Raw genomic sequence first — 23,759 nt, 5'->3', positions numbered from 1 at the left:
ACCAGGACGTCTTGCTCCCAGGCAGACTAAATAACTTTTTTGCCCGCTTTGAGGACAATACAGTGCCACTGACACGGCCTGCAACGAAAACATGCGGTCTCTCCTTCACTGCAGCCGAGGTGAGTAAGACATTTAAACGTGTTAACTCTCGCAAGGCTGCAGGCCCAGACGGCATCCCCAGCCGCGCCCTCAGAGCATGCGCAGACCAGCTGGCCGGTGTGTTTACGGACATATTCAATCAATCCCTATACCAGTCTGCTGTTCCCACATGCTTCAAGAGGGCCACCACTGTTCCTGTTCCCAAGAAAGCTAAGGTAACTGAGCTAAACGACTACCGCCCCGTAGCACTCACTTCCGTCATCATGAAGTGCTTTGAGAGACTAGTCAAGGACCATATCACCTCCACCCTACCTGACACCCTAGACCCACTCCAATTTGCTTACCGCCCAAATAGGTCCACAGATGATGCAATCTCAACCACACTGCACACTGCCCTAACCCATCTGGACAAGAGGAATACCTATGTGAGAATGCTATTCATCGACTACAGCTCGGCATTCAACACCATAGTACCCTCCAAGCTCGTCATCAAGCTCGAGACCCTGGGTCTCGACCCCGCCCTGTGCAACTGGGTACTGGACTTCCTGACGGGCCGCCCCCAGGTGGTGAGGGTAGGCAACAACATCTCCTCCCCGCTGATCCTCAACACGGGGGCCCCACAAGGGTGCGTTCTGAGCCCTCTCCTGTACTCCCTGTTCACCCACGACTGCGTGGCCACGCACGCCTCCAACTCAATCATCAAGTTTGCGGACGACACAACAGTGGTAGGCTTGATTACCAACAACGACGAGACGGCCTACAGGGAGGAGGTGAGGGCCCTCGGAGTGTGGTGTCAGGAAAATAACCTCACACTCAACGTCAACAAAACTAAGGAGATGATTGTGGACTTCAGGAAACAACAGAGGGAACACCCCCCTATCCACATCGATGGAACAGTAGTGGAGAGGGTAGCAAGTTTTAAGTTCCTCGGCATACACATCACAGACAAACTGAATTGGTCCACGCAGCAGCGCCTCTTCAACCTCAGGAGGCTGAAGAAATTCGGTTTGTTACCAAAAGCACTCACAAACTTCTACAGATGCACAATCGAGAGCATCCTGGCGGGCTGTATCACCGCCTGGTACGGCAACTGCTCCGCCCTCAACCGTAAGGCTCTCCAGAGGGTAGTGAGGTCTGCACAACGCATCACCGGGGGCAAACTACCTGCCCTCCAGGACACCTACACCACCCAATGTTACAGGAAGGCCATAAAGATCATCAAGGACATCAACCACCCGAGCCACTGCCTGTTCACCCCGCTATCATCCAGAAGGCGAGGTCAGTACAGGTGCATCAAAGCTGGGACCGAGGGACTGAAATACAGCTTCTATCTCAAGGCCATCAGACTGTTAAACAGCCACCACTAACATTGAGTGGCTGCTGCCAACACACTGACATTGATTAAACTCCAGCCACTTCAATAATGGGAATTGATGGGAAATGATGTAAATATATCACTAGCCACTTTAAACAATGCTACCTTATATAATGTTACTTACCCTACATTATTCATCTCATATGCATACGTATATACTGTACTCTATATCATCGACTGCATCCTTATGTAATACATGTATCACTAGCCACTTTAACTATGCCACTTTGTTTACATACTCATCTCATATGTATATACTGTACTCGATACCATCTACTGTATCTTGCCTATGCTGCCCTGTACCATCACTCATTCATATATCCTTATGTACATATTCTTTATCCCCTTACACTGTGTATAAGACAGTAGTTTTGGAATTGTTAGTTAGATTACTTGTTGGTTATTACTGCATTGTCGGAACGAGAAGCACAAGCATTTCGCTACACTCGCATTAACATCTGCTAACCATGTGTATGTGACAAATAAAATTTGATTTGATTTGATTTGAAGAGCTCATCAAGCCAATCCAACTTGTGGGAGGTGCATCAGGAAGCATGGGGTGTAAAACTCTTCAGATTACCTCAACAAATTGACAACTAGAATGCCAAAGGTCTGCAAAGCTGTAATTACCGAAAATGCAAGATTCTTTGATGTAAGAAAAGTTTGAAGGACATGATTAGTATTTCAATTATAAATCATTATTTCTAACCTTGTGATCTCAAACTTTTTAAAGGTAGTGTATAGGAGGCCCTGTTTCAAATGATCACTTTGTTAACCGCTCACTCCCTCAGAAATCGTTTTTTAGAAAATTATCCTTTCTATTTTATTCAGCTGTTCAATTGTATTCTAATATAAATAACTAGTGTAGCCCACAGCCATATGGCATAGATAGCTGCTCTATAGACGACTCACAATATATTATTCTGCTATTCTGTGGATCCAAAATAGTTTCTTTAGACTTGCCTAAAATAAATATTTTCATTTATTGCGATGGTGTAGGCTATATTAAATGGATTTATTAGACTTTTAAAATGTAGATGTTCCAAAAGGTCCGCTTCAGTGGCTTGTAGGCTATGTGTGGAAGCCAGGAGATGCTAACATGTTCATTAACGGTCAATTACCGTGAGCCCGGCAGTTATTTGCATGGCAGTTACTGGCTGACAAAATGTCATGATCACCACAGCCCAATTCATGCTTTTATTTTTACCCATAAGAATAGGAGTAAAATGTCTCTATTCTCAGCACATACGAAGAATATTCTACTCTGAGACGCTTTGTGGACGCGGGCCATGTTCTCTGGCATGACCTCCTCTTCTCCTTCAGCCAACACCATCACTTCCAGTTATCGGACAAGGGGTAATTATTTATCAGAGGAAACTGACAGCCTGGAATCTATAGAGCAGCTGATGATATTGAACATGACGCTATGAGCCGCTGACAAATTTGTTATGGAGGAAAGACGAAATAGAATTTAGCAAAAGAGAGAGAGGCATGGCATCCTGCACAGTAAGAGCCAATATGTGAGGTATACTTTTGGATAGCACCCCGTGTGTGCAGATCTTTTAATTAAACATGCGTATGACGGATATTCTCATCTGTAGTGAAGCTTAAAACCTTGAGTCTTTGAAGTTGTTTCTTGTGCTAAATGAATTTACTGCAAATGGTGATGATGTTATGAAAAGTAGTCCATCATTGGAATTAAATAACCCAATGGATGGTGTAGGAATAGCTGTAAAGCTGAGCACATGAGAAAGTAGAGAAAAGTTGAAAGTCCTTAATATGTTCTGCGTTTACAGTTTACTTTTGCATATGTTTTAATGGAAATAGTTTGCCAGCTATTCATTATAATAGGCATGCTATTTATTGGGCCAAAATATGCTACAACAAAAAGTTAGAGAATAATAGAGGATGGTAGAGATGTTTGGTGAACAGAAATGTAAAAATTAAAAAAATCAGCCAAAAATGTTAGCATACATCTTAAAAATGTTTTGAAGTTGGTGGGCTGCTCTTCCTGCCACAGTGGAGATGAGATTTTCAAGATGAGAGGCAGAGAGAGAAAGAGTGAAAAGACAACCCGCACCGGTCAATTCAATTACAAACCACTGGGGGAAAGGGTGAGTCAGAATTATCAGAGTTCCACTCTGCAATAATATCCAACTATGGTAATATCTATACAATGGCTGAATCACTTCACACCAATTCCTTTCCAACTATGGAATATAATGGATTGATCATAATGTTAAAAAAAGAAGAAAAAGAAGAATTGGAGAAGGTAATTAATTTGAATGATAATACATTATTTGCCTAGTCAGCAGTCCGCTATACGCACATATTTTGTAACATTTTTAGACAGTTGCAATTTGTCCACGTAAAAGAATGTCTGAAGGAGGTAGTGTTTCCTTTTTCTTTTTTTCCTGGTGTGGCTATTAGACATGAGCCACAAGCATTTACTTATATTATATGTGACCGAACTGCTGAATTAAATACATCCTGTAAAACTACTCCATACACAATTGATGGACAGGGGCATTGTTCAAAAATAATTTCCAACTCAGAGCAGGTGCCCAATGTTGTTCACAGATCATTTGTAATATCTTGGAGATACACTGAACAAAAATATATACGCAACAGGTAAAATGTTGGTCCCATGTTTCATGAACTGAAATAAAGATCCCAGAAACTTTCCATATGCACAAAAAGCTTATTTCTCTCAAAATGTTTTAAACAAATTTGTTTACATCCCTGTTTGTGAGCATTTATCCTTTGCCAAGATAATCCATCGACCTGACAGGTACGGCATATCAAGAAGCTGATGAAACAGCATGATCATTACACAGGTGCATCTTGTGATGGCCGCTGTAACAAACTTCAGTGGGCAAATGCTCAACTTCGAAGGCCACTGTCACGCTGGAGAAGTGTGCTCTTCACGGATGAATCCCAGATTCAACTGTACCGGGCAGATGGCAGACTGCATGTATGGCATCGTGTTGGTGAGCGGTTTGCTGATGTCAACATAGTGAACAGAGTGCCCCATGGTGGTGGTGGGGTTATGGTATGGGCAGGCATAAGCTACGGACAACAAACAGAATTGCATTTTATCGATGTCAATTTGAATGCACAGAGAGACCGTGATGAGATCCTGAGGCTCATTGTTGCACCATTCATCCGCTGCCATAATCTCATGCTTCAGCATGACAATGCACGTCCCCATGTCACTAGGATCTGTACACAATTACTGGATGATGAAACATTTCCCAATACGTTCATGGCCTGCATACTCAGACATGTCACCCATTGAGCATGTGTGGGATGCTCTGGATCAACATATACGTGTTCCAGTTTCTTCCATGAACTTCGCACAGCCATTTAAGGAGTGGAACATCATTCCACAAATCGACAGCCTGATCAACTCTATGTAATGTGAAGGAGATGTGTCGCACTGCATGAGGCAAATGGTGGTCACCCCAGACACTGAATGGTTTTCTGATCCACACCCCTACCCCTCTTTAAGGTATCTGGGACGAACACCATCAATATTCACATACCTTTGATGATCTTCATCAGAAGGCACTCCCAGGAATCCCAGTTCGACAATAAAGGACTGGTTTGTTCCATAAAGTTCCATCATGTATGTCCAAATAGCCACTTGTTGTTAGCGTGTTCAGCCCAGTAATCCATCTTCATGAGGCGCGAGCATTTCATCCAGACAAAAACTCGAAAAGATCTGTTACAGTCCTTTACAAACATGTCAAACGATGTATGGAATCAATCGTTAAAAACATCCTATAATGTTCCAACCGGAGAATTCCTTTGTCTTCAGAAAGGCACTGGCACGAGAGGTAACTCTGTCGGGAGCGAGCGTCATGAGACCGGGGCACTATGCCAGACCACTGACTCAAACAGGTCTCATGAGCCCCTCCTTTATAGTAGAATCCTCATTGGACTTTAAAAAGGCGGTTGACATCTAGTGTAAGTGCTAGGAAGTGCAATCTCATCCATATCTCAATGTGTACTCGGTAGCCAAACCTCAGATGTCCCACTTCCTGGTTGGATTTTTCTCAGGTTTTTGCCTGCCATATGAGTTCTGTTATACTCACAGCCATCATTCAAACAGTTTTAAAAACTTCAGTGTTTTCTATCCAATACTAATAATAATAATATGGATATATTAGCATCTGGGACAGAGTAGGAGGCAGTTCACTCTGGGAAAGCTATTCATCCAAAAGTGAAAATGCTGCCCCCCATCTCAAAAAGTTTTTAACAGCTTGATTTCAGCTGCAGCTATATTGTCCTCAATGGCACACCCATTTTAACATCAGAAGCCTCAAGAAGTGTTGACTTTATTTACAGTACAGCTTCAATGCAATATATTGTCTAGACTCAATCTATTTGACCTCTACAAACATGTTTTTCTATTTTTGCTGAGAAATGTCATCTCGGAGCAAGATGACATGCCGTTACAAATCAACTAGGAACACTGGCTGGCAAAATAAAAGCCTTGGAGTGAACCTCTTAGCCGCTAGTTGTTCTAAGTCAGTCACTCAGCACAGCAGTCAAAAAGCGTTGAGGACACACACACGCTCCAGTATCTCATCCAAACGCTAGGTCTGAAGGGAGAGGGACAGACATCAAACACATGAAGCACCAGGGCCTGGGCTGCCCCTTTCCCTTCACACAGGTTCTCTCAACTCACTAGACAAAATATATTAATACACATTTCTATGGAAAGAAACAATAGGAATAATTGTTTGCACAGAAGAGATTTTTTGTGGTTACTAGTCCAACGCTCTAACCACTAGGCTACCCTGCCACCCCAAATGACAGACTACAAAGGAGAAACGTGACAACAGTCTACCCAGTCACAATGAGACCTGTACTTTACTGGTCACAGGTCATCAATCAACCAAAGCCAAACAAAACAGATGATACATTAGACTCTACATGGGGTTCAATACAGTTAATAACAATATGGATTAGCATGAAGGCATGCATTACTGTGAGGAGTTAGGATTTGTGACAATATAATGGCAGGATTCCTCAACAGGACCAATGTGATGTAATAAAGAGAACATTATGTGATGCATACTTTGTCTGCTCTCCCCTTTTATAAAGCAACAACTCTAAACCAGGGCTGTTCAATGCCGGTCCTGGTTTTTGTTTCTACCTGGTAGTTAATTGCACTCACCTGGTATCCCAGGTCTGAATTAGTCCCTTATTAGGAGAGGAGGAAAACCAGAAGTGTTTTGTCACTCCAGGACCGACATTGAACAGCCCTGCTCCAAACTAAATTACCACTAAACTTTTGACCCTTCAAAAAACATCCCCAAACTAATTGTGCAAAACTTGAGGATTCCAGTGTGTTGGACAAGGACAACAAGGTTGGCATCCCCTTTGGTCATGTCATGTCATGCCCTTGAAATGACTGCACTCAACTCAGCAGTAAAGCCCCGTCAGGCTTTCCTCCCCCAACCAGCACTATCTAATATGCCAGCTGAGGAGCCCCAGGGGGGTTGGGCCTCCAGGGGCCACAGAGGTTGAGGAGTCCAAGCAGAGTGACATTGAGCTCACGTGGTCCGTCACGTCATGGACCTTCAGTCCGCCACACCTACAGCTCCCTTGTTTGATTGGCTTGTCACACGTCAGCTCATCCAATCCCATCCCCTAGGAGCTTGCCAGCATGACAGATCCAAGGGCTTGTGGTGTTTGTTTGCCTCCGTTCTCATTTGACACGGGGTGATTATTTTAAACAAATCCTGCCAGTGCAAAGTCAATGACAAAGAGCATGCAGTCCAACGCACTTTGGTATGTGGCATTGAAGTGTTGCTCCTATCTTTCCACTGGCTTACCCCTAAAAACACATGTTAGAATCGTGTTGTTCAAAAAGTTACATGTTCAGTGTGTAACCATGACTGGCAGAATTGTTCAGAGGAAATGAAGCAATGGCAGGAGCATCAATGACTGATATGGGGGTGTATTGATGTTGAATCCAGTCAGGTGTTATTCATCTTTGGATAATCCCCCTTGTCGTTTCTCATTCTGACTATGATCCTCTTTGCGCAACAGTGCAGTGGCCTCCAAACACAGCTAAACACTTAACCTGTCAGGACGGAATTGATTTTGTTCTTCAGATGAATGGAATAAAAAAGGAAGATATGTAGGCTAATGCTACAACCTCACGGCAGGTTCCCTTCTGGTAATATGTAATTATTATTATTATTATTATTATTATTATATACTGAACAACAAATATAAACGCAACATGTAAAGTACTGGTCCCATGTTTTATGAGCCGAAATAAAAAGATCCCAGAAATGTTCTATATACACAAAAAGCTTCTCAAATGTTGTGAATACATTTGTTTACATCCCTGTTAGTGAGCATTTTATCCTTTGCCAAGATAGACCTGACAGGTGTGGCATATCAAAAAGCTGATTAAACAGCATGATTGTTACACAGGTGCACCTTGTGCAGGGGACAATAAAAGGCCACTAAAATGTGCAGATTCGTCACAGGCCACATATGTCTCAATTTGAGGGAGTGTGTAATTGGCATGCTGACTGCAGGAATGTTCAACAGAGCTGTTGCCAGAAGAATTGAATGTACATTTCTCTACCATAAGCCCCCAATGATGTTTTAGAGAATTTGGTAGTACGCCCAACCGGCCTCACAACCGCAGACCACATGTAACCACACCAGGCCAGGACCTCCACATCCAGCTTCTTCACCTGCCGTATCGTCTGAGCCCAGCCACCAGGACAGGTGATGAAGTTGAGGAGCATTTGTCTGTAATAAAGCCCTTTTGTGGGTGGGCCTATGCCTTCCCAGGCCCATACATGGCTGCACCCCTGCCCAGTCATGTAAAATCCACTCAGGCACCCCTTCCAGCATTGGTTAACATCTCTATACATTTTGCCATGTATAATGTTTATTCATGTGATATGAGTGACACAAACAATAAAACAAAATATATGGGCCAAAAAAAAACTTTTAAAAATGTTGTTAGCTGTCATAGGCTAGTTGATCTGGACATTTCTGAAAAGTTCTGAATAGCTCTCGACGGTTTGTATTGACCGATATGACAAGAGCGAAACTGATGATGCACTACCCAATTTAGAAATTGCACCTTGTGCATTCTACCCCCCACCCACCTGACAGTTTGGGAAACACTGGTGTAGATTCTGTGATGTGGACCTACCTGTATAGCCAGCATTATGGGTGGCCTACCACAAGTCTGAAATTGTGTATATGTACATCAAGAGACTGAACTAAATGCCATAGTGAAAACAATATTTCAACCACCATTCATCATTTATTTTCTCTAGTCTCACAGGGGAGAGGGCCACAACAGGAGCCACACCACCGACAGATGATCAAGATCACTCACCCCACTGACTGGATATTGATCCGAGAACTACTCCTCTCAATCAATTCAAAGTGGCCTGAATACTCACCAGGAGAAACAGCTGCTCTACTTTGCATAACCACATGGACTGATTATTTGAATTCCAATTTCAGGTGGGAGGGATAGACTGAGCCAGGGTCACCTTCGATTACACTCCAAAGTAGATTGTACTGTACCTACGGATTCCATTTGGAGACTCCATGCCTGGGTTTCTGTACAGCACTTTGAGATATCAGCTGATGTACGAAGGGCTAGGGGCGGCAGCGTAGCCTAGTGGTTAGAGCGTTGGACTAGTAACCAAAAGGTTGCGAGTTCAAACCCCCGAGCTGACAAGTTACAAATCTGTCGTTCTGCCCCTGAACAGGCAGTTAACCCACTGTTCCCAGGCTGTCATTGAAAATAAGAATGTGTTAACTGACTTGCCTGGTTAAATAAAGGTCAAATGTTTTTGAATTTTTTTTTTATTTGATGCCTCGTTTCATCATTTTAAATATGATCATTGTCTGTCTGTTCAATGGTTTCAACAGGGGCCTGAGAAGATACTTGACATAAATGAAAAAAAATATATGTATATATATATTTGAGGCCCAAATACAAGATCAAGCTTTGTTTTAAATTATTAGACAAAACCATCCATGTGAAAGTGCAACAGTAATTATCTTCAACTAATACCAACAGGATAGAGTGATTTACAGCTGGCAAAGCTTCTGCATGTCAAAAACTGCAGATCTTGTTTTGTGTATTTTCATGCGATTAGAGAGAAATCTGTTTTCCTATTCTGGGACTTGAGCCACAAAACATTAAGGCTTGTTAGAATGTATAATGAGTAACAAATAAAATTAAGACCCAAAGTCTTCACGTCTCCTTTCATTAATATTAATGTGTTTTTCAAACATTGCATGTGTGGACTAACACACCTTTGCGTCAATATTCTGACTGGTTGATATTTCTGCATGCAAACTGGGCTACCTCCTCCCACAGGTTCCAGTAAACACAAATTTAGGAAATAAAATTATATTACAAGATAGTAATGCTATGCTTTGAGGCAACAGCCTAATATTATTCATTGAATGGAAACAATGTATTAAAGACATAAAACGCAACATGCAACAATTTAAATATTTTCTGAGTTACAGTTCATAGAAGGAAATCAGTCAATTTAATAAATTCATTAGGCCCTAATCTAATCTATGGATTACACATGACTGGGAAGGGACGCAGCCAGGCCCCCCTCCTCAGACAATCCCGCAGGTGAAGAAACCGGATGTGAAGGTCCTGGGCTGGTGTGGTTACATGTGGTCTGCGGTTGTGAGGCCGGTTAGACATACTGCCAAATTCTCTAAAAATACTTTGGAGGTGGCAAACATTCTCTGGCAACAGCTCTGTTGGACATTGCTGCAGTCTGCATGCCAATTGCACACTCCCTCAAAACTTGAGACATCTGTAGCATTGTGTTGTGTGACAAAAATGCACATTTTAGAGTGACCTTTTATTGTAACCAGCACAAGGTGCACCTGTGTAAAAAATAAAGGAAAAAAGAGCAATGTTCACTAACAGGGATGTAAACAAAATTTGAGAGCAATAAGCTTTTTGTGCATATGGAAAATGACTGGGATCTTTTATTTCAGCTCATGAAACATGGGCCCACCACCTTACATTTTTGTGTTTATATTTTTGTTCAGTATAATTCAGGATTTTAATTAACATTGCACTGGTATAAAATATGTCCTCATGAAGAACCTAATAAAAAATACATTGGTAGGCCCGTAGGTATCGTTTCAGAATACAGATGTATCAGGAAGCTAGAGCACATGCCAGAACTCTGTTCCATTAGATGTCTATCAATGAGAATGTTGTGAATAATAAAACGACAGTTGGAAGACAACATAGATATGCATTTGTAAGCTCAAAATCACTGTAAAATTCAGATTGTAGTGTCCTCTTCCAACTACAAACAACAGCTTGAGGCATGGAAAGACTTTTAATTTAATTCTCGTTGGAAAGGAATGTCCCATTAAGCGAGTCAAAAATCTTTGCTCTACATACGACAGACAAGTCCAAATTTCATAAGAGGCAGTTCACACCAAATTCCCTTAAGATAGGAGAAAGCTCACCTTGACAGTCTGATCCAAGGATGCAGTAGCTACTCGAGATTGGGGTCCCATCAGGCCACAGTGGATGTCAGTGATGGGGAGAGAGTGACGGCACAGGACATGGCGAGGCTCGGGGGTGAGTGATGGGTCCAGCTGAACTACACTGCAACACAGAGGGAGCGTGTGGTCATTTATTTACATATGCATAAAAAATGCTGGGATTTCACAATAAGTAGTAAAGGTGACTAGCACTGATTACACACTAACCTCTGAACACCAATAAAATTCCATTACAATCATTTTAATCTTTCTACCTCACATGTAAAAGTAAACCAAAAACGTATTTCCTTCGTACTTCGACCATTAAAAAAGGAGAATATCACTATTATTTTAGCAATAATTAGTAGTGAAAAAATATATTATTTTCCTGTATTCTTATAGTCAGAGCATTTGGGCCAAAAATGCAATTACAGCTTCCTGAGCACATAGAGCTCTGAGCTTCACTGGTTCTGGCTCAGTAGAGACAACATCTTGCCAGAGCAGGACAGGAGAAAAGAAGAGTGAGGCATATAGGTGGATGAGCAGAGACAGAGGGAAAGATATGGGGATAGAAAGCCTGCTGATTAAATGAGCAGGACCCAGGCCCCATTCTGTCAGCTCAGCAGTGAGAGGCACTCCCTGGCAGGATCTCAGGGACAACCTGTCTGCATCAACATCTGTGACAAACATCACCCGTAACAGGAACACACCGCAGCATGGGCTTCTGCTCTGGCGTGTGCTCATGAAAAGGGAGGAGAAAAGAAGAAGCCTGGGGCGTCCTGAGGAAAAATCTAACTCCTAAACCCCAGGTGCAATACTCCCTTCTGGAGCCAATTTCGGCTCAAAGTTGCTCAGGGTGTATTGCAGAGATATTACTGTGGACACGTCCGATCATTACGTCCCACTGAGAAGGGGTCGATGCAAACCACTTAATGTCGGTGCGTGGGCCCGACCGAGGCATTTCTTCACAGGTAAAAGATGCATTTCCCGATGCAGCCCGTGGCCATTTAAAATTCCTCTCGGACCCGTAGCACTGCCTCTTTATGTTACATTGAATTTCACATTGCCCCTTCAAAAAGGGGAAGGTCAGAGAAAGTAGCAAACACTGGACTTCAAACTTTAATTGGGAATTAAAGTCAAGACAAAGAGAGTGGATGTATTTGTGATACTGTAAAGATATGGGGATAGGAAGCCTGAGTGTACAAAACATTGCACCCCCTTTTGTCCGTACGTCAGGGTATGGACTACAAGGTGTCGAAAGCGTTCCACAGGATGCTGGCCCATGATGACTCCAATGTCTCCCACATTTGTGTCAAGTTGGCTGGATGTCCTTTGGGTGGTGGACCGTTCTTGAGTGTGAAAAACCCAGCAGCATTGCAGTTCTTGACACACTCAAACCAGTGCGCCTGGAACCTACCTATATATATATAACCTATATTCCGTTGAAAGGCACTTAAATATTTTGTCTTGCCCATTCACCCTCTGAATTGGGCACACATACACAATCCATGTCTCAATGCTTAAAAATCGTCTCCTCCCCTTCATTTACACTGATTGAAGTGGATTCAACAAGCGTTCATAGATTTCACCTGGTCAGTCTATACCATGGAAAGAACAAGTGTTGATAATGTTTTCTACACCCAGTGTATAATTATGTATGTTGTATTGGATAGGTGCAGTGCAATGTGTTGTTTTACAGGGTCAGCCATAGTAGTACAGCACCCCAGGAGCAAACTAGGGTTAAGTATCTTCAACAGATTCTCTCACCGTGTTGTCCTGGGTACTCGAACCAGCGATCTTTCAGTTACTGGCCCAACGTTCTAACCGCTAGGCTACCTGCCACCTTATACAGTGGGCTCCAAAATTACTGCCACCCCTGACTGGCAATGCACAAACAATACTTTAAAAAATATCAACAATATAATTATAGAGAAACTCCATAACATTAATAAAGTACAGTATTTCTCACGTTGGTATTTTGAGTTTCTCTCTATAATTATATTGTTTTATTTGTTTAAGCATTGTTTGTGCATTGCCAGTAAGGGGTGCCAGTAATTTTGGAGCCCACTGTATATAGTCGTAGCTTCAGTCATGTCAATAAAATCCTCCTCTCCGCCCTCTCAGGGATGGGCATATCAGGCTCTCCACACTCCTGGATTAGATCCTACCTGGCAGACCGCTCCTACCAGGTGACGTAGAGATGATCTGTGTCTGCACTAGGGCTGTTGCGGTGACTGTATTACCGCCACACCGGCGGTCACGAGTCATGAAGGCAGTCAAATTCCACGTGACCGTTTAGTCACAATTAGGGAGTTGGGGGGCTCACATCTGAGCTTGGAGAAGGTGATGAAATTGTCAGGGAGTTGGGGGGGCGGGATGAAATTGTCAGGGAGTTGGGGGTGGGGGGTGATGAAATTGTCAGGGAGTTGGGGGGTGGAAATTGCAGGGAGTGAAAATTGTCAGGGAGTTGGGGGGTGATGAAATTGTCAGGGAGTTGGGGGTGATGAAATTGTCAGGGAGTTGGGGGGTGATGAAATTGTCAGGGAGTTGGGGGGTGATGAAATTGTCAGGGAGTTGGGGGGTGATGAAATTGTCAGGGAGTTGGGGGTGATGAAATTGTCAGGGAGTTGGGGGTGATGACATTGTCAGGGAGTTGGGGGGTGATGAAATTGTCAGGGAGTTGGGGGGTGATGAAATTGTCAGGGAGTTGGGGGGGGTGATGAAATTGTCAGGGAGTTGGGGGTGATGAAATTGTCAGGGAGTTGGGGGGTGATGAAATTGTCAGGGAGTTGGGGGTGATGAAATTGTCAGGGAGTTGGGGGGTGATGAAATTGTCAGGGAGTTGGGGGGTGATGAAATTGTCAGGGAGTTGGGGGGTGATGAAATTGTCAGGGAGTTGGGGGGTGATGAAATTGTCAGGGAGTTGGGGGTGATGAAATTGTCAGGGAGTTGGGGGGGGTGATGAAATTGTCAGGGAGTTGGGGGTGATGAAATTGTCAGGGAGTTGGGGGGTGATGAAATTGTCAGGAGTTGGGGGGTGATGACATTGTCAGGGAGTTGGGGGGGGGATGAAATTGTCAGGGAGTTGGGGGGTGATGAAATTGTCAGGGTTGGGGGGTGAGTTGGGGGGGGGTGATGAAATTGTCAGGGAGTTGGGGGGTGATGAAATTGTCAGGGAGTGGGGGGTGATGAAATTGTCAGGGAGTTGGGGGGTGATGAAATGGGGAGTTGGGGGTGATGAAATGTCAGGGAGTTGGGGGGTGATGAAATTGTCAGGGAGTTGGGGGGGGTGATGAAATTGTCAGGGAGTTGGGGGGTGATGAAATTGTCAGGGAGTTGGGGGGTGATGAAAGTTGTCAGGGAGTTGGGGGGTGATGAAATTGTCAGGGAGTTGGGGGGGTGATGAAATTGTCAGGGAGTTGGGGGGTGATGAAATTGTCAGGGAGTTGGGGGGGTGATGAAATTGTCAGGGAGTTGGGGGGGGTGATGAAATTGTCAGGAGTTGGGGGGTGATGAAATTGTCAGGGAGTTGGGGGTGATGAAATTGTCAGGGAGTTGGGGGGGGGTGATGAAATTGTCAGGGAGTTGGGGGGGGTGATGAAATTGTCAGGGAGTTGGGGGGGGTGATGAAATTGTCAGGGAGTTGGGGGTGATGAAATTGTCAGGGAGTTGGGGGGTGATGAAATTGTCAGGGAGTTGGGGGTGATGAAATTGTCAGGGAGTTGGGGGGTGATGAAATTGTCAGGGAGTTGGGGGGTGATGAAATTGTCAGGGAGTTGGGGGGTGATGAAATTGTCAGGGAGTTGGGTGATGAAATTGTCAGGGAATTGGGGGGGGTGATGAAATTGTCAGGGAGTTGGGGGGATGATGAAATTGTCAGGGAGTTGGGGGGTGATGAAATTGTCAGGGAGTTGGGGGGTGGGGGGGATGATGAAATTGTCAGGGAGTTGGGGGGTGATGAAATTGTCAGGGAGTTGGGGGGGATGATGAAATTGTCAGGGAGTTGGGGGGTGATGAAATTGTCAGGGAGTTGGGGGGTGATGAAATTGTCAGGGAGTTGGGGGGTGATGAAATTGTCAGGGAGTTGGGGGTGATGAAATTGTCAGGGAGTTGGGGGGTGATGAAATTGTCAGGGAGTTGGGGGGTGATGAAATTGTCAGGGAGTTGGGGGGGTGATGAAATTGTCAGGGAGTTGGGGGGTGATGCAATTGTCAGGGAGTTGGGGGGGGTGATGCAATTGTCAGGGAGTTGGGGGGGTGATGAAATTGTCAGGGAGTTGGGGGTGATGAAATTGTCAGGGAGTTGGGGGGGGGTGATGAAATTGTCAGGGAGTTGGGGGCGTGATGAAATTGTCAGGGAGTTGGGGGGGGTGATAAAATTGTCAGGGAGTTGGGATGGCAGAATTGCATGGCTGAAAGGCTGTGGGGGAAGAGTAAAAGATGGTCCACCTTCAAAGTGCCATTGAATTGGAGCGATGATGCATTATTCATCTCCAGGCAGTATTATGTACTTTCCAGCTTTTCCCCCATGTATTATTACTCAAGCACTGTCCTTTATGAGAGGTGTTTGTCTCATCGCAGGACATCAGACAAACGAGGGGCTACAAACTTGTTTAACATTCAGCTCAATTTCACACCTGAAAATATTGCTGTCAGTCTCTCCTCGGCCTTTAGCAAAGCGCACTCCTTTGTCGACAAAAGACCAGTGCCTTGGTGCACTTAAAGATATTTCAAAGCACAAGATAGGATAAATATTTATTTTCAGATAAGAATAAGATTTTGCCTGACTGACACAGATGAAGCTCTGACAAAAAAAAAAAAACAGGTGGCCAGATTAAATCTCTGACCACCTGGATACAGAAGATGATATTGTGTTTGTGAGATAACATTGGTATTGCTGAGAATTTGACAAGCATTTTCCATTTTAAAGTATGGTGGTGTAAGCCTCTGCTTTGAGGGTGAAATGGTTGCTACAAAGATAGTGCATTGTAGGCAGGAGGACCTGTCAAGAACTTTGATACATCAAAAGCTAAATTGGAGTTGAGAGATGTCTCGCTCTCCCCCTGATGTTGACTGCTGATAAAGGCATAGGGAAGTTACTGGGCCATACGGTTGACACCATTTCTTTAGTAGTATTTGACTTCCTTGCTGCCTCCCTTCAGGATATTGAGCATCTTTTGCTGAATCTTATCCTCATTTCATCATCTAAGTCAAGGCCTGGCAGACATGGAGCATGTAGCAGAAAGCCTTGCTGATGGTAGTACCGTGACAGGTTCATTGACAACATAACATGCTCTACAAGAAAAAGAGAATAATTTATTATTTTGGAAAGTAGCCAGTCGTATACATTCATAGTCAATCCAAAGCCTCAACATATCATTTTCACTGGCAGGTAGAAGGACTGAGGAAGACTGACTAACAGTCGAAATCAATTCCATTTCAATTAGCTAACCTCATTTCTGAGGCAAATGAGAAAATATGAGAACAGGTTTACATTTGTTAAACTATCCTGCTTACCACAATCTGTACATTTCCATTCCCCTTCAGTGCTGACAACCACTAGGAATGGAAGTCACACATTGCCACCTATTGGAGAAGAGTTTCACTATCATTCAGCCCAGAGGAAATCGAATCACAATGAGTCACTGAGTAGGCAAAACGGACTGATCAACAAATCATAATGAGTTGTAATCAATTGAATAATCAATTGAAAGAGGCCAACCATCAGTCGTATTTCTTGCACAATTCAACTCACATCCAATCTGTTGAATTTGTTATCAGAATAGTTGAGAAGCCTTGTATTGCTCCGATGATGACAATCCACTCAACAAAAATCTGACTCAGAGGAGTAGATGTCAGTGTTTCATAGCTCTACATGTCGTCTTGATTAAATACTCAAACTCAGTAAACCAGTTCATTACTCTCCCTACCAATGATCAAAGTAGTAATCACATTTTTTCCTGAGATTAACAGATCTGAAACTCCTTAGAAATATTCAGATCCTAAGGGCTTGTGATCAAAATCACAATTGGGTTTCGGTCCCCTTTTTGAAAAGGTTTCAGAGAATGCAGTGGAACCCATTTCTCGATTTCTCAAGTTGACAAGCACAAAATTAAATAATGTCACAGCGGATAACATGGCACAAAATGCATCAGTCTAACAGAGTCACTGTTACAAGCCCAGTCTAATCAAACGTTACCTGTCACTTCAAAGCTAGGTGCGTCCAACCATGAGTCAGTGTAATGTGGTAATGTAGTAATGCAATTACTACATTGAGAGAACAATTCCATTTGCCCACAGTAACTTGATGACAGGTGTTAAAGACACTAATTCTGGCAGAGGTTTGAAAGTATTTCTGGCAGCTGATTTTAAACCTTCCTGCAAAAGTCTCTCTCCTAGTACAAGAAAACTCTAATAATCCTGATGAAGTCTAAATGAAACTTAATGTAGCATATTTGCATTAACATCTAACTGAAATTATGATAACTAAGGACAATATTCTGTAGCACTTTAGTTGAACTTTCCATCTTAAGGCTTACATAAACTAGCTAGTTTGTATTAATTAGGGGACCTAAATGGCTTGTCAACTCAGTTATCATAAGCTGACATCAGCTGCCATGACATTTGTTATGTAGATCCTATCACCGCAGGTTCAAGTACAATGTTAGCAAATACTCTGTGTTACAGTGAGCAGAATCCAGTGTAAAAGCGGTTTGTACCTGGCCAGACTCCAGACCAGTGCCAGGTTGTCTTTGCCTCCTGAGATAAAATGGCTGCTGTCGTCAGTGAAGCGAAGGCAGGTCAGGTCTTGGTAATGGCGATTCAAGATGGCTAGCAAATTCCCAGTGGAGACCTGGAATGACAATAATTACATAAACATCAAATACTGCCACTTAATCTAGAGTAGATGACAAGCTCATTATATCACTGTATGACCATATATTTCACTGACTAAAGGAATATCGCCTTAAAGTCATGCTCTTACAATAGAATTTTTGAAGAAGAGAATCCCCACTTTCACTTAGGAAAAAAAAGGAAAGTACTTAGCTAAACATAACTTGTGTTTGTTTATCGATGCATAAAACAGAGATGGCGAGGAAATCAAACAGAAAATTAAGTATTTACAGTCATTAAATATGTGAATAAAATTGCATTTCATGAGAGTAGTAATCTCACGTCTCACCATTAAAAAAAAAACACAAAAAAACTGGCCATAATGAGGGCATAAACAGCCGCTTGGAACTGGTGAGGCAAAGATGGCCTGATTGCCGATATGCTGCCTAACAGCATCAACAGCAGCTACTAAAAGGCAATTCCACGATAACAGAATGATGCCGAGACTGATTTTTCACTTTAAAATGTATGCCAAACAAAAACCAATGATTAAAATGTATGTCAATTATGTGAAATTGATCAAATGTTAGGTCCGACTGTACCTTCCTGACAACTCAAGTCAGCACCATTCATTCTATCCTCAAAGTAGTACTGAGGCATTTAGAAGAAGATTATGCATTAGGGATGTAACATTTACCAATACACTCATAATTGAAACATTTGATGGTATCATCTGTGGGACACCAAACCGATCTAAATGTAGCATGCATCGGTCAGAAATTAGATTCAAATGTTACGAATCACTGGCTCACTAAAATGTTTTGCTCAAATGACTTTCTACATTCTAAAGATACCTCATCTTTTGAGATCACTGCGTCCTCTACTTCAGTGTCGAACTAAGCATGTAATTGTGTTGACAGTCATTGATCTACAAGTCAATTTGCATGTCGAACAACCCCAGTCAATATCAGTAGCCTAGTCAAACTGCGAGCACTGCACAGACCAACAAGGTAGGCCTATTCCTGATCTGCGCATCACCGTCAACGTTATAATATTTGTAAAATGGCTTGTGCAATATTAGTTGAGTGACAACAAATGTAATTTGCTAGATATATTTTTGTTGAAAAGGGTGTTTTAACAGAATAAAAGTAGCCTAAACTACAGCAGGAGACAACTCTAATCCAGGGTGGGAAATTTACTTGGCTGGTGGATGCCCAATATTTACCAGCCAAAAGAACACAGAACATGAGACAAACAGACAGAAGTAGATACCAGAGATACCCAGGTGGTGAGGGTAGGCAACAACATTTCCACCCCGCTGATCTTCAACACTGGGGCCCCACAAGGGTGCGTTCTGAGCCCTCTACTGTACTCCCTGTTCACCCACGACTGCGTGGCCACGCACGCCTCCAACTCAATCATCAAGTTTGCGGACGACACAACAGTGGTAGGCTTGATTACCAACAACAACGAGACGGCCTACAGGGAGGAGGTGAGGGCCCTCGGAGTGTGGTGTCAGAAAAATACACTCAACGTCAACAAAAACTAAGGAGATGATTGTGGACTTCAGGAAACAGCAGAGGGAACACCCCCCTATCCACATTGATGGAACAGTAGTGGAGAGGGTAGTAAGTTTTAAGTTACTCGGCGTACACATCACAGACAAACTGAATTGGTCCACCCACACAGACAGCATCGTGAAGGCGCAGCAGCGCCTCTTCAACCTCAGGAGGCTGAAGAAATTCAGCTTGTCACCAAAAGCACTCACAAACTTCTACAGATGCACAATCGAGAGCATCCTGTCGGGCTGTATCACCGGCAAATACTTGGCCCACAACCGTAAGGCTCTCCAGAGGGTAGTGAGGTCTGCACAATGCATCACCGGGGGCAAACTACCTGCCCTCCAGGACACCTACACCACCTGATGTCACAGGATGGCCATAAAGATGATCAAGGACAACAACCACCCGAGCCACTGCCTGTTCACCCCGCTATCATCCAGAAGGCGAGGTCAGTACAGGTGCATCATTTAGATGCACTATTGTAAAGTGGCTGTTCCACTGGATGTCATAAGGTGAATGCACCAATTTGTAAGTCGCTCTGGATAAGAGCGTCTGCTAAATGACTTAAATGTAAATGCATCAAAGCTGGGACCGAGAGACTGAAAAACAGCTTCTATCTCAAGGCCATCAGACTGTTAAACAGCCACCACTAACATTGAGTGGCTGCTGCCAACACACTGACTCAACTCCAGCCACTTTAATAATGGGAATTGATGGGAAATGATGTAAAATATATCACTAGCCACTTTAAACAATGCTACCTAATATAATGTTTATATACCCTACATTATTCATCTCATATGTATATGTATATACTGTACTCTATATCATCTACTGCATCTTTATGTAATACATGTATCACTAGCCACTTTAACTATGCCACTTTGTTTACATACTCATGTGTATATACTGCACTCAATACCATCTACTGTATCTTGCCTATGCCGCTCTGTACCATCACTCACTCATATATATTTATGTACATATTCTTTATCCCCTTACACTTGTGTCTATAAGGTAGTAGTTTTGGAATTGTTAGCTAGATTACTTGTTGGTTATTACTGCATTGTCGGAACTAGAAGCACAAGCATTTTGCTACACTCGCATTAACATCTGCTAACCATGTGTATGTGACAAATAAAATTTGATTTCATTTAGAGCTGTTCCAGTGGTCTCCATCTTTCTCTCCATTGTTTGAACCAAATATAAAACCTATGCTGTACCCCACCCTGCTTTCACCACTGTAGCATTGAGATTATCTCCTACATAGCTGACGCACAGAAATATATATATCATTCTTTAACTGTGGGCTTTGGATTGGGGGGTGGGGCGGGGAACTGTTCCCAAATGCTCTGTGTGACCACCCGCAAAAAGTGGCTGGTAAGAATAGACATTCTAAGAAAAAATACATTCTACCAGCCAATGCAGATCAGGGCTTACGTTAGAAAATGCAGATCAGGGCTTACGTTATAAAATGCAGATCAGGGCTTACATTATAAAATGCAGATCAGGGCTTACATTATAAAATGCAGATCAGGGCCTACATTAGACTTTATTTTGATTGTTCGGGTTTCACCATCAGCAATAGTTTTAGTAGTTTTGCTTGAAACAATCAGTATACAGTGCATTCAGAAAGTCAGACCCCTTGACTTTTTCTACATTGTTACATTACAGGCTTATTCTAAAATTGATTAAATTAATAATTTTCCTCATCAATCTACACACAATAACATTCCAGATTAAAAGTGTGTTCGGGGGAGGGGGGACAAAAAAAGCTAACTGACAGTGGGGTGGTAGTTTCCCTTATGGCTCAGTTCAGGTGCTTACATACACCATAGACATATACATAGTTCACACACACACACACACACACACACACACACACACACACACACACACACACACACACACACACACACACACACACACACACACACACACACCTCAGAGGCCCAGCTCATGAGTTCCATCAGCTGAAGATTTTAATTTAGAATTGAATGTGTAAATGCATCGAATCGTATTGCATCGAACCAAAACGCACCGATTAGTTTCTCTAAATAAACCAAATCATTGACAAATGAAAATTCTCTTAACTTTTAAACTGCAATTTTATCATTTAAACATCCATTTTCTTTATCATAAAATGAAGTGAATTCACAATTCAGATGTGATTCTCTGTATGACCGCTGGGGGGCAATGCAGTTCAATCTACTGCAGCCCATCACAAGTTATCACAGTCACAAAGTCAAAGCCCTCCTATTTCTACAACTTCTCTTTTTAAAATGTAATTTTAAACCTTATGCTTAACTCTAACCTTAAATTAATAATATTTCTTTACATACATTTTTACGATATAGATAATTTTGACTTTGTGGCTGTAGTAACTAGTGGAAACCCTACCCGACGGCAGCACACCTTACTGCTGTCCCCCACCCACTCAGCAACGATAGTATTAATGCCGTTTTAGGTTCTGGGTTGTGTGCCTCTCTTCCAGGTTGTCAATACATACCACATGTCCCACTTTTCATCAATGTGATGGCTAGTTGCAATGATGCATGACAATCTGTTAACTCCACGAATGGTGTTTGAGAGCTCACACTGTGTACATGCAGAGCAATCGTCGCACAATTTCTCCATCAGGGCTGTCACGGTTTTTCAAATCAAATCAAACATGGCATCTGGTTCTAGTTATGCCCTTAAGGTACTGAGGCCGACATACTCCACCAGACAATGGCTGCATATCCACTACAATCATTTCTGTAATCATCGCTTTGATTTTTCACTGTAGCTCAATTCCACCTCACAAAATTAGCATTTCATCACCTCACTTTAACTTCTCAAAGTAGCCTATTGCCATACAGGCCTTTGCTGCTTTTTCTTCCCGGTCTCACTCTGGCCTTTTCCAACTGTTAGTGAAGATGACGTGCGGAGCGCCTATAACGGTGGCAAATCATTTGAAAGACGCATATCGCCTCCTGCTAATGTTACATTGTTGCATAAGGTATTTGTTTATTTTATTTAATTTTTTCCTTTAAAAATGTTCACACACCTAAATTGGAGCCCATGTATCTAGATACGCATCTAATCGTCTTGAAAGGGAAAGAAACACATCCCTATTATGCATGTCAGCTAGAGAACGATGGCCTGCAGTCATCTCATACGCACAGTCGTCCCTTCTGCTGACGTTAAATATCGGTCTCACCTCCCAGAAGTAGATGGCCTCAGCAATGCCTGCCAGCAAGTACAGGCCATTGGGGGAAGCAATAAGGCATGCCACAATCCCAGGACACACGATTTTCTGCTGCAGTTGATCCTGAAAAAAATATATGAATATGGTTGATTCCTGCTGTCCTGATTCATAATAGGATATCTAGTTATATTGGCTTTATATAGCTAATATTAGCTTCTAATTCTATAGACAGGCAAACTTTGACCCTTGCCAGAAAAACAACTTTGCTTTATTCTACAGATAAAAGGCATTTGAATATGACCCCCACATCTTGTTCCCCCACTGGAACATAGTGTTATTTTAATGTGAAATGTTTATACAGTTGAAGTCATAAGTTTAAATAAACTTGTTTTAATGACTCAAACCTAAGTGTTTCAACCACTATACAAATGTCTTGTTAACAAACTATAGTTTTGGCAAGTCGGTTAGGACATCTACTTTGTGTATGACAAAAGTAATTTTTACAACAATAGTTCACAGACAAGAACTCAGAAAGAATTTGTAGACCTCCACCAGTCTACAAACACCTGAATGTACCACGTTCATCTGTACAAATAGTAGTACGCAAGTATAAAACACCATGGGACCATGGAGCCGTCATACCGCTCAGGAAGGAGACTCGTTCTGTCTCCTAGAGATTAATGTACTTTTGTGCGAAATGTGCAAATCAATCCCAGAACAACAGCAAAGGACCTTGTGAAGATGCTGGAGGAAACAGGTACAAAAGTATATATATCCACAGTAAAACGAGTCTCTGAGGTCTTGGCTGATTTCTTTTGGTTTTCCCATGTCAAGCAAAGAGGCACTGAGTTTGAAGGTAGGCCTTGAAATACATCCACAGGTACACTTCCAATTGACTCAAATTATGTCAATTAGCCTATCAGAAACTTCTAAAGCCATGACAACATTTCTGGAAATGTCCAAGCTGTTTAAAGGCACAGTCAACTTAGTGTATGTGAACTTCTGACCCACTGGAAATGTGACAGTGAAATAATCTGTCTGTAAACAATTGTTGGAAAAATTACTTGTGTCATGCACAAAGTAGATGTCCTAACCAACTTGCCAACAAGAAATTTGTTAACAAGAAATTTGTGGAGTGGTTGAAAAACTTTGAACGACTTCAACCT

At 42.6% G+C, this 23,759-nt stretch overlaps 1 protein-coding gene across 1 annotated transcript in view; it reads right to left on the bottom strand.

Moving 5' to 3' along the window:
• The window catches only part of LOC118400669 (WD repeat-containing protein 18-like), a 110,660-nt gene extending 87,218 nt beyond the window's left edge, over positions 1 to 23,442 (bottom strand). Inside the window, exons 1-4 of the mRNA XM_052475243.1 lie at positions 23,326 to 23,442; positions 22,606 to 22,716; positions 17,727 to 17,860; positions 10,991 to 11,132 (exon numbers count right to left, since the gene is read on the bottom strand). Coding sequence (XP_052331203.1) covers positions 10,991 to 11,132; positions 17,727 to 17,860; positions 22,606 to 22,716; positions 23,326 to 23,421 — 483 coding nt within the window. The 5' untranslated portion in view covers positions 23,422 to 23,442. The remainder of the gene's footprint in view (positions 1 to 10,990; positions 11,133 to 17,726; positions 17,861 to 22,605; positions 22,717 to 23,325) is intronic.
• Between the last annotated feature and the right edge of the window lie 317 nt (positions 23,443 to 23,759).

Source organism: Oncorhynchus keta, chromosome 22 (genome assembly GCF_023373465.1).
Source record: "Oncorhynchus keta strain PuntledgeMale-10-30-2019 chromosome 22, Oket_V2, whole genome shotgun sequence".
NCBI classification, from domain to species: Eukaryota; Metazoa; Chordata; class Actinopteri; order Salmoniformes; family Salmonidae; genus Oncorhynchus; species Oncorhynchus keta.
This window is presented reverse-complemented; position numbering and strand designations above follow the sequence as displayed.